The sequence below is a fragment of the Staurois parvus genome, unplaced genomic scaffold (genome assembly GCF_062004578.1).
Source record: "Staurois parvus isolate SC_StPar_1 unplaced genomic scaffold, SC_StPar_1.0 ptg000380l, whole genome shotgun sequence".
NCBI lineage: Eukaryota > Metazoa > Chordata > Amphibia > Anura > Ranidae > Staurois > Staurois parvus.
In genome coordinates this window covers 1951794-1964344 of record NW_028318176.1, presented here as the reverse complement: position 1 = coordinate 1964344, position 12551 = coordinate 1951794, and the positions used below count along the sequence as shown (strand labels likewise).

General features: G+C 46.0%; 1 protein-coding gene across 1 annotated transcript in view; it reads right to left on the bottom strand.

The window, feature by feature from the left end:
- Positions 1–209: 209 nt before the first annotated feature.
- LOC149455988 (uncharacterized) overlaps positions 210–12551 on the bottom strand; it is a 49200-nt gene continuing 36858 nt past the window's right edge. The window contains exons 9-16 of the mRNA XM_089685650.1: positions 4439–4533; positions 3731–3901; positions 3521–3644; positions 3210–3406; positions 2924–3130; positions 2636–2845; positions 2402–2543; positions 210–1734 (exon numbers count right to left, since the gene is read on the bottom strand). Coding sequence (XP_089541776.1) covers positions 281–1734; positions 2402–2543; positions 2636–2845; positions 2924–3130; positions 3210–3406; positions 3521–3644; positions 3731–3901; positions 4439–4533 — 2600 coding nt within the window. The 3' untranslated portion in view covers positions 210–280. The remainder of the gene's footprint in view (positions 1735–2401; positions 2544–2635; positions 2846–2923; positions 3131–3209; positions 3407–3520; positions 3645–3730; positions 3902–4438; positions 4534–12551) is intronic.

Here is a 12551-nt window from a genome sequence, read left to right as displayed (position 1 = left end):
CGATCTCATCACCAACTCTTACCAGACGCGATGACGTCACATGTATGGCTGAAACAGGAGGACTGGGGCAGGAAATGAGGTCACACTCATGAGGTTCCTCCAGGAAGAACGATTATACACCTTATGATATGAGAATGGTTGTTGCACCCGTGTGTACAAAGAGGACTCCAACAAGAAGGAGCCCCTCCCACGTGAAAATCACATCAATATTTAGGGTGAACAAATCTTTATTAGAAGGAACAAATCAGCTTCTGAAACATTTTTCCACACGTCGCCAGCATCAGAAGGCGTGCGTCCTCTGGTGTCTAATTAAGTGGATCTTTTGGATGAAACCTTTCCCGCACTCTGAACAAGAAAAAGGGCGTTCGCCCGTGTGACCTCTCTGGTGTCTAAGAAGGTGCGCCTTCAACGTGAAACATTTCCCGCAGTCGGAACACGAAAAGGGACGCTCCCCCGTGTGACTTCTCTGGTGTTTTACCAGATATTTCTTCAGCATGAAGGATTTCCCGCACTGTAAACACGAAAAAGGACGCTTGCCGCTGTGACTTTGCAGGTGTGCAAGAAGTTCTCTTTCTTGGATGAAACATTTCCCGCACTCTAGGCAGGAAAATGGCTTCTCCCCAGAGTGGGTCCTCTGGTGTCTGACGAGTTCGGAATTATTTATAAACGATTTCCGGCACTCCGGGCAGGCGTAGATCTCCTTCCCGGTGTGACCTCTCTGATGGATCTTCAGTTCGGTCTTTGTTTTAAATGAGATCCCGCACTCCAAACAGGACAACGGAATTTGCTCCATGTGAAGTTTTTGGTGCTTTTCGAGAGTCAGTTTCCGCGTGAAGCGTTTCCTGCACACTAAGCAGAAAAACGGCTGTTCACCAGTGTGGAATCTCTGGTGGTTGATGAGTGTAGTTTTATGAGTGAAACATTTCCCGCACTCGGGACAGGAAAACGGCTTCTCACCGGTGTGGAGCTTCAAATGGATATTGAGGTGTCCTTTTTGCGAGAAACATTTCCCGCACTCCGGGCAGGAGAAGGGCTTCTCACCCGTATGGACTCTATGATGCCTGACAATGTCTGCTTTATCTATGAATGATTTCTTGCATTCTGCACACGAGAAAGGAGTCTCACCTGTGTGAACCCTATAGTGGGCCTTCAGACGATCTTTCTGTTTAAAGCACTTCCCACACTCTGAACATGAATAGGGCCGGTCGCCGGTGTGGCTTTTTTGATGCCGGTCAAGATGCGACTTTGCTGTGAAGTCTTTCCCGCACTCCGAGCAGCAATAGGGCCGCATCCCGATGTGAATGTTTTCATGTCTGATGAGATTTGATTTGGTTTTAAAACATTTCCCGCACTCTAGACATACAAAAGGGCGTCTCTCTCTGTGGGCTCTCTGACGTGAGAGAGGCGAGGTCATTATTGGGAAACGTTTGTTATATGCAGAATTCGGTAATATCTCATCATCTCCAGCACGTGACTCCTCGGGAGAAGATTCTTCGGGATTGGGCGGATCCACACACCTGTCCATACTATAAAATCCAAGAGGGATATTTGAGGAAGTCGGGTCCAACATGCTGAAAGAATCCTCGGGATCTGGGGCTCGATCTACACCACCATTTATTTTCTGATTCGTATGGCTTGATACTGGAGAAGGGTGTGCTGTGCCATGGTCTGTGATATCGTTCTCTGGAGATAAGATGTGATGTCCCATCAAGGAAGTCCACACGTTGGGGTCATCTGAAGAACAGAACATCGAGGGTGAGAAGGATTCATCGTCCACATAGTCAGGAGTCACAATCATGGAGCTCGGTCATGTTCTGCAGTCAGCCATTGTGGACAACAGTCTTCCATACATCTGAGGAATGGAGACAGACCTTCATATGGTGTCCAGTATCTCCTCGTTTGTTGGGAACATGACGTTATATTGAGGAATGGAGGTGGACCTTCCATATGGTGTCCAGTATCTCCTCCTCATTGGTTAGGAACATGACGTTATATTGAGGAATGGAGATGGACCTTCCATATGGTGTCCAGTATCTCCTCCTCATTTGTCGGGAACATGGCATTATATTGAGGAATGGAGATGGACCTTTCATATGGTGTCCAGTATCTCCTCCTCATTTGTTGGGAACATGACGTTATATTAAGGAATGGAGATGGACCTTCCATATGGTGTCCAGTATCTCCTCCTCATTGATTGGGAACATGACGTTATATTGAGGAATGGAGATGGACCATTCATATGGTGTCCAGTATCTCCTCCTCATTTGTTGGGAACATGACGTTATATTGAGGAATGGAGATGGACCTTCCATATGGTGTCCAGTATCTCCTCACCATTTGTTGGGGACATGACGTTATATTGAGGAATGAAGATGGACCTTTCAAATAGTTTATTACATACCTAAGCTGTTATCTACAGAAGAATCCTCCTCTTTAATTGTTTCCACCAACACAACCTCCTCCATAGATGGATGATTGGCCCTCACATACTTCTCTCTTTCATTCAGCTTAAGTTCAGCTTTTTTACCACTTGAGTCTTCATCCTAAATTCAGAAAATGAAAGATAAAACAACTAAAGCTACAGAAAAGTAGTTCATACAGTCTAGTCTATCTTATTCAGTTTAATTTCACCTACCTGATGGTGGTGAGGGATGGTGTAATCTTCCTGTGTGGAATCCCGGGAATACAGAGGGCAGGGATATCTCTCTGGTGAGTTTCTGCTATTGCGTGGCTCCATCATAATGTCCTTGTGTCCTTCAGAAGGCTCCTCCATCACTCCATACCCCTCATCCTCCTCATTATAATCTTCTTTAACAACAATATTATAATCCCCAAGGATTCCACTCTGAGTATATAATAAAACATTCATTGTAACAAACTTGTGTATACAGATCATAACTAACAATAATTATCAATCATCTACCTGACCATAGTGAGGGGTGGTGTGACCTTCCTGTGTGGAATCCCGGGAATACAGAGGACGGGGACATCTCTCTGGTGGGTTCCTGGTATTAAGTGGCTCCATCATATCATTGTATCCATCTGGAAGCTCCTCCATCACTCCATACTCCTCATCCTCCACATCAAAATATTCTTTAACAACAATATTATCATCCCCGAGGATTCCACTCTGAATATATAATAAAACATTCATTGTAACAAACATGCTGTGTATAAATCACAACTATCAGTGATTGCTCCTCATCTACCTGATGGTGAGGGATGGTGTGACCTTCCTGTGTGGAATCCCAGGAATACAGAGGACGGGGACATCTCTCTGGTGGGTTCCCATGACTGGACCCATCTACCTGATGATGGTGAGGGATGGTGTGACCTTCCTGTGTGGAATCCGGGGAATACAGAGGACGGGGACATCTCTCTGGTGGGTTCCCATGACTGGATCCATCTGTAGGAAACACACACTGAGTGAATCCATTGTTTCTATGTGTTTATTAGATGATGGGGGATCTAGGTGGATCCTCCGTACTGCTCTCTCCTTTCCAATAAAGTCTCCTCTTACCCGGTGATGTGAGGGGTGGCTGATTGTCCATCATGACGTCCTTGTAGAGGTCCTTGTGTCCTTCTAAATACTCCCACTCCTCCATGGAGAAATAGACAGTGACACCCTGACACCTTATAGGAACCTGACACACACAATGATACAGTCACCATCCAGACACATCCCTTGTCTGTTACTGGAGAATGTCCCAGAATTCCCGGCACCGCTCACCTCTCCTGTCAGCAGCTCCATCATCTTCTGGATGGCTTCTAGAATCTTCTCAAGGGTGTGTCTCTCAGGGTTTAGGGAGTCACATGGAGGCACTGTGGATGAGGATGTTCCATGAGAATGACTGTTGGGTGACTTTCGCTCCCGATTTGTCTTCTTTACTACTTCATAAATCTGCGCATAAGGAGACAATAATTTTAATAATGATGTAAATTCCCAGAATTCTCCTCACCTCTCCGGTCAGGTATGTGTGATGTCATGTGACCTCCCAGAATCCTCCTCACCTCTCCGGTCACGTCTGTGTGATGTCATGTGACCTCCCAGAATCCTCCTCACCTTTCCGGTCAGGTCTGTGTGATGTCATGTGACCTCCCAGAATCCTCCTCACCTCTCCGGTCAGGTCTGTGTTTTATTAATAGAGATGAAAGTGATGTCATGTGACCTCCCAGAATCCTCCTCACCTCTCCAGTCAGGTCTGTGTGATGTCATGTGACCTCCCAGAATCCTCCTCACCTCTCCGGTCAGGTCTGTGTTTTATTAATAGAGATGAGAGTGATGTCATGTGACCTCCCAGAATCCTCCTCACCTCTCCGGTCAGGTCTGTGTGATGTCGTGTGACCTCCCAGAATCCTCCTTACCTCTCTGGTCAGGTCTGTGTTTTATTAATAGAGAGGAGAGTGATGTCATGTGACCTCCCAGAATCCTCCTCACCTCTCCGGTCAGCAGGTAGATGATCTCCAGGGTGAGGTTTAGTATCTTCTTGGTCATGTGACCCGGCTTCCCATCCATGGTCCTGGATTTGGTTGCTGGTCACAGAGGACGTTCCTTCTGTGGATGAGGAATGAGCAGACAATAATCTGGGCTGTATTTGGATGGGAATAGTGTAGGGGGTACAATGGATGGATTTTATATATGGTCAGGTAAAAGGAATCCCCATACTGACTGCTTTGTAGTGATCTGACCTGGACAGAGTTGTGGTGGGATGTTCATCTTCTGTGGTCATGCATGGTCTGAGCTTTCTACTGCTTCAATAAGATATAGCTTTGCAGCGATTACAGATTTACTTCCCTTTAACTTCTATAAAGGAGTCACTACAGCTCTCTTAGCCCCATTGATGGACCCATGGAAGATGTCATGTGACTCTATATTCAGGAGTCGGTAGTCCAGGTACAGCCTGTGGTTATGGGACTACTTCTGTATCCCATGAATTGCCAGACAGCCCCAGAGTGAAAGAACCCAGACCTTGCTACATCCTTCTTCAACACATGGCCTTCTGCAACATCCGCTCATCAAACTTCATGGTCAGTCTCCTCACCCCCATCTCCTGACTATTGACCAAGAGTATCCTACAGTTTAGGTCACTAGCCCTGGTTTTATGATCATCTTCTCATCTCATTGCAGACCGCCCATGGAACAGCCATTGGCTCACCACCCATAATCCTCATAGTTCCTAAGAGTAAAGGACACATCCATAACCTGACCACTGGCGGCCTCATAAGCACAGCTAGGTATCCTAAGTGCTGTCAGGTGCAGAGTTCTGCCACAGAGTTTTCACCTGATGGTGCCTTTCATTTCTTCCATACCACACTGGTCCAGGAAGATGGACTTGCAGTATGCAGGAAGTCCTGGAGTGTCAAACTTTGTTCATTCATTAAATCAGGGAAAACAGTCATTCTGTGAGATTGCTTGACCCAATGAGGCTCCTCAGATGAAGCAAGACTCCCCTTCGGGACCCAAACATGACTCATGATGTGAAAAACCCAACAAGGGAGCCAGACTAGGGGTGAATGAGTCCATCCAAGGTGCTTTAATGATGTATAATTTGGTCACTTAGAGGTTAAACTTGATGGACCTGAGTCTTTTTTCAACCTCAACCACCAAGTAACTGTGAAAGACGTGTTTTGGGGTCCAATACAGTCCCCCTTGATCAGGAAATTGAATTATCAGGACGTAAGTGGTCCCTAGACATGCAGAGGTCATGTTTCATGTAGAAAGCTTCTTGGCTTAAGCCCCATATGGGGGTGTCAGAGGAGGCGTCTTACTTTTCAACTCTAGACTGTGTGGTTCTGAGCAGGTCCAGCGGGTTGTATGGCGTGTAGTTACAGCGTAGATTTTGTCATGGCAGATGGTGGGCGTGGCCAAAAGCAAAGGATGGTTCAATACACAAGGGTTACCTAGAATCTAACCATGTAAGCCGATCTGCCAGTCACCATACTCACAGCAGATGTTACTATGTCCGATCAGGGAAGATGGTGCCTGACACAATGAGTGAAAGCACACCAAAGGCACCAAGTAGTGAAGGTCCATGTGGCATTATGGACTCATAATATATGAGAACTTTATCGATCTGTGTCTTTTTTCAGCCTTATCTACTATATAACACATAAGACTACCATGCATTGTACCAGGTGGTATCTCCCCTGTTGGATTGGACACCATGCTCTATGAGTATGGTAACCATGGCACTTTGGCTCACAAAGCCAGGTTCTAGATCACCCTTGTGTATTAGACCAGCTCTAGTTTTCAGCTACACCCACAACCTTTAATGACACTAACTACAGTGTACTAAACAGGTCTAGACCAGTGGTTCCCAACTTCAGTCCTCAAGCACAACCAACAAGTCAACGTGGGTCTTATGCTTGCCCCACCCTGGGGGAACCCAAACATTGGTTTAGAAACAGCGATTTAAAGCACCTGTGCAGGGTGATGGAAATCCTTAAAACCTAACCTGTTGGGGGTACTTGAGGACATGGACCATTGGCCTAGACTGTTAGTGGACTAAAGAACTCTTGAAAAATTGGGTGACGTCAGCTGGGTGGATCTACTATAGACATGTCATAGACATGTCACACAGTTCTTTAAATCAGTGTTTTTCAACCTTTTTTGTGCAAAGGCACACTTTTTTCATGAAAAAAATCACGAGGCACACCACCATTAGAAAATGTTAAAAAAATTTACCTCTGTGCCTATATTGACTATATATAAAGTAATTCTCTTGAATAGGAATCAAACACAAAGAAATTATTTTATAATTACTTTATTATGAAATAATAAAGTATTTTATAATTGGACCCGGGGGCCGGACCAAGAGTAGATGAATGATGTGTATGTGTCATCCATAGTAAGTATAGTAATATTCCCCCATAGTAAGCATAGTAATTAATCCCCCATATAGTAATTCATCCCCCATAGTAATTAATCCCCCATATAGTAATTCATCCCCCATAGTAATTCATCCTCCATATAGTAATTCATCCCCCATAGTAATTCATCCCCCATAGTAATTAATCCCCCATATAGTAATTCATCCCCCATAGTAATTCATCCCCCATAGTAATTAATCCCCCATATAGTAATTCATCCCCCATAGTAATTAATCCCCCATATAGTAATTCATCCCCCATATAGTAATTCATCCCCCATAGTAATTCATCCCCCATATAGTAATTCATCCCCCATAGTGTAATTCATCCCCCATAGTGTAATTCATCCCCCATAGTAATTCATCCCCCATAGTAATTCATCCCCCATATAGTAATTCATCCCCCATATAGTAATTCATCCTCCATATAGTAATTCATCCCCCATAGTAATTCATCCCCCATATAGTAATTCATCCCCCATAGCAATTCATCCCCCGTATAGTATTTCATCCCTCGTATAGTATTTCATCCCCCGTATAGTATTTCATCCCCCGTATAGTATTTCATCCCCCATATAGTATTTCATCCCCCATATAGTATTTCATCCCTCATATAGTATTTCATCCCCCATATAGTAATTCATCCCTCATATAGTATTTCATCCCTCATATAGTATTTCATCCCCCCATATAGTATTTCATCCCTCATATAGTATTTCATCCCCCCATATAGTATTTCATCCCTCATATAGTATTTCATCCCTCATATAGTAATTCATCCCTCATATAGTATTTCATCCCCCCATATAGTAATTCATCCCTCATATAGTATTTCATCCCCCCATATAGTATTTCATCCCCCCATATAGTATTTCATCCCTCATATAGTAATTCATCCCTCATATAGTATTTCATCCCCCCATATAGTATTTCATCCCCCCATATAGTATTTCATCCCCCCATATAGTATTTCATCCCTCATATAGTAATTCATCCCTCATATAGTATTTCATCCCTCATATAGTATTTCATCCCTCATATAGTATTTCATCCCCCATATAGTATTTCATCCCCCCATATAGTATTTCATCCCCTCATATAGTATTTCATCCCTCATATAGTATTTCATCCCCCCATATAGTATTTCATCCCTCATACAGTAATTCATCCCTCATATAGTAATTCATCCCCCATATAGTATTTCATCCCTCATATAGTATTTCATCCCCCCATATAGTATTTCATCCCTCATATAGTAATTCATCCCCCCATATAGTATTTCATCCCCCCATATAGTATTTCATCCCCCCATATAGTATTTCATCCCTCATATAGTAATTCATCCCTGATATAGTAATTCATCCCCCATATAGTATTTCATCCCCCCATATAGTATTTCATCCCTCATAAAGTAATTCATCCCTCATATAGTATTTCATCCCCCACAGTACTATTCCCCCCCCCCCCTTCTAGTAAGCCAAGTCCCCCGTGTCAATTCACTTACCTTTTGCGTTCCTCTCGCTGTCTTCCCGCGCCGTTCGGGTCTTCAGGGCGGACTGTGAGAGGAGCCTAGCTCCCCTCCCCTCACGTTCGGCACGCTGCCCCGCCTACACACATCCTGACAGCCACATCCGCAAGCCGGATTAAAAGGTCCGCGCGGACTTTTGGGGCTGCCAACCGAGAGGAGGCAGGGGAGCGGCCGACCGAGAGGAGGGAGGGGAGCAGGCGCCCGGCACACAGAAGAGCCGCATTAGACTGGGTAAAGAGCCGCATGTGGCTCGCGAGCCGCGGCTTGCCGACCACTGAATCATTAGATTCTAATGATTGGTCTATTTGTGAGCCGAAGCCACATGTTACAGATGAAATTGGAATTTTTCCCACGGCACACCAGACAATATCTCACGGCACACTAGTGTGCCGCGGCACAGTGGTTGAAAAACGCTGCTTTAAATGATGAATAAATAGGAATCTATATCAGAAAGTAACCGGAAACTTTATAGTACAGAAACTATAGTAAACAAGAACGCTCCTCCAACCAGAGAGCTTCTCTCTTTTCTACGGACGTTGGTGAAACTATTACCCAACAGATAGGCTGAATACAAAGCCTGACCTTTAGAGATCCTCAAAGTATAGAGAGAGAAAGAGACCTCATCTTTCAGAGATACACGGTCAAGTAATATCACAATCTTCAACATGGACCTTCCAGACCTTCTCAGCACCCATCAGTGGTTAAAAAGTAGGACTGGAAGAATCTTGGCTGGCCGGGTCCTCAGCTCCCTTCAGTGTTTGGAAAGTAAGACCAGACCATTCTGGGTTGGCCAAGACCTCTGTGATCGGACCTTCTCAGCAGTCATCAGTGGTTGGAAAAAAGACCAGACCATTCTGGGTTGGCAAAGACCTATGTGATCGGAGCTTCTCAGTGCTCTTGAGTTTTTTAAAGAAAGACCAGACTATGCTGGGCTGACAAGGACCAGATCAGACCTTCTGAGTGCCCTTCAGTGGTTGGAAAGTAAGATCAGAATATTCTGGTCTGGTTGAGTCCGCTGTGATTGGACCTTCTCAGCCCCCATCAGTGGTTGGAAAAAAAGACCGGACAATTCTAGACTGGCCAGGTTTCTTGTTATTGGACCTACTCAGCCCCCATCAGTGGTTGGAAAGTAAGACCGGACTATTCTAGGCTGGCCAGGTCCTCTGTGCTCGGACCTCCTCAGTCTCCATCAGTGGTTGGAGACTATTCTAGGCTGGTCAGGTCTTCTGTGATCGGACCTTCTCAGCCCCCATCAGTTTTTGGAAAGTAAGACCGGACTATTCTAGGCTGGGCAGGTCCTCTGTGATCGAACCTTCTCAGCCTCCAACAGTGGTTGGAAAGTAAGACTGGACTATTCTAGGCTGGCCAGGTCCTCTGTGCTCGGACCTTCTCAGCCTCCATCAGTGGTTGGAAAGTAAAACCGGACTATTCTAGGCTGGCCAGGTCCTCTGTGATCGGACCTTCGCAGTGCCCCCATTTAGGGGTTGGAACATAAATCTGGACAATTCTGAGTTGCCCGAGTTGTTTGTGATCTGACCCACCAACACATCCTCTGGCGTGATAGTGACATGGCCATGTTAGAGCCAGACATCTTTCTACATAGACTGATGTACGTCTCTGAGGTCGGAGAACGTAGACAGGACGTGTCCAACCAGACAGAAGATATATTTGTGTCTGTTTTCAGTCGTATATAACGGGACACCTATGTGCATAAGAAGACATTGCTACATTGTAGAGGGGTGTAGAGTCATCTGTCGGTGATAGGAGGATATATTACGGGAAAGGGAAAATCAGATCTTATTACCTCCTCTGCTGCCACTTCCACCAATGTCTCCTCTCTACTTCCTCCCGACTCACCTCTCACCCGAACGTCCTATTTATACCTGACATCACTTCCTGTCTGTTCCTTACCCCACTTCTGCTCTCCCCCTGGTGGTCAGTGTGGTCCTCTTGGTGACCGTCCTCTGCACTGACTTAATATCGTAGTCCCCCATCCAGAACCAAACCCTTTGGTGTCTGCACTTTGGGGTTCCTCCTTTCTTCTCTGGTGTCCTACATTTTGGTCTGATGTGTAGACGTCTATAGAAGCAACTTAGTAGAAAATGTAGCTACACAAAGAGTTTTCCTACACCAAACCTTCACCCAGACTCCAGAATATTGCTTGCCTAGACTGACAATCTAGAAAAGGAAAAGTAGTGGTGTGTATATACTGTATACTGCTATAATGTATGCGCCTTTGGAATTTGGGAGGACTGTCGGCCACCTCAATTGTTTACCTTCTCTCGGTGGAGAGTTTCTCCGGTGTTGGCTGATAAATATTGGCAAATATTGTTGTACTCCGAATTCCTCTAGTCTACATAGCCACCATTCTTTTCCATGTGTGTGGCCGGGCCATTTCTAGACATGAGATACCTCAGGATGTTGGATCCTCAGAGATGAGGATCTTGGAAATTACAGGATACAGGCCTCACAGTGGGACTATAGTGCAGCACTTGGGTGTAGGTCTTACAGGTAGGACACATAATACTAATAAGAGACACTTACTGCACTGGGCTCACAATGTTACTGGGCTACAGGAGTATCTTAGCAGCAGTAGGCTTCTGAGCTTACAAGAACACAGAGGTAACAATATGTATGAGGAGCACATGGGGTCCCAGAGAATGCAGGGACACAGGATACTTACTGGGGAGAACCCAGCCTGCCTCCATATACAGCAATGGCGAGGGCCCCTGGAAGGGTGGAGGTGCAGAGTCTAAGGAACCTCCTGGTCCTCCCCTGACCTCCTGACAGTGGAGATGGGTTGTGCTGCAGACAGTTCCCAGGTTGGGGTTCTCAGATTCACCTGAGCTCCTGAAGGTGGAGATGGGTTGTGCTGCAGATGATTCCCAGGTTGGGGTTCTCAGACTCACCTGAGCTCCTGAAGGTGGAGATGGGTTGTGCTGCAGACACTTCCCAGGTTGGGGTTCTCAGACTCACCTGAACTCCTGAAGGTGGAGATGGGTGGTGCTGCAGACAGTTCCCAGGTTGGGTTTCTCAGATTCTTGGGGTTCTCAGATTCACCTTAGCTCCTGAAGGTGGAGATGGGTTGTGCTGCAGACAATTCCCAGGTTGGGGTTCTCTGACTCACCTGAGCTCCTGAAGGTGGAGACGGGTTGTGCTGCAGACAATTCCCAGGTTAGGGTTCTCAGACTCACCTGAGCTCCTGAAGGTGGAAACGGGTTCTGCTGTAGACGATTTCCAAGTTGGGGTTCTTAGACTCACCTGAGCTCCTGAAGGTGGAGATGGGTTGTGCTGCAGACAATTCCCAGGTTGGGGTTCTCAGAATCACCTTAGCAGGCAGATACTGGGAACGAAGCACTGATCAGCAGATAAAAATCCCTTGCAGTGTGGAGGTGCAGAGATTACAGGACAGTAGGGAGCCAAAGTTGTCAGGTGTGCATGGAGACAGACACTGAGAACAGGAGCACGGAGTCACAAAGGACAAGCAGGAGTGAATGCAGAGACAAATAAGAATCTCTAGGAGAGGGTGAAGGTCAGCGGGGACACTAAACAGGAAACAGGCTTGAAATACACTGGAGACACAGGAGATGATAATGAATAGCAGACGGGAATTTACAAGAGATCTCAGAGGTGCTGGAAGGCAGAAAGTCGGCAAAAAGTACACAGGGAAAACAAGAACACTGGAATGCTCAAAGGACATACCGGGTGCAAGGACACAAGCAGAGCAAGCAGAAACAAAGTAAATAGGAACCTGCTGGGGCACTGAGATCCTAGTGGAAGACACTGGAGGCACTGAGATCCGACTGGAAGACTGAGATCCTACTGTAATACACTGGGGGTACAGAGATCCTACTGGAAGACACTGGGGGTACTGAGATCCTACTGGAAGACACTGGGGGCACTGAGATCCTACTGAAAGACACTGGGGGCACTGAAATCCTACTGGAAGACACTGGGGGTACTGAGATCCCCCTGGAAGACACTGGGGGCACTGAAATCCTACTGAAAGACACTGGGGGCAATGAGATCCTACTGGAAGAAACTGGGGGCACTGAGATTCAACTGGAAGACACTGGGGTACAGATGTCACACTGGAAGACACTGAGATACTACTGGAAGACACTGGGGGCACGGAAACCTACTGGAAGACACTG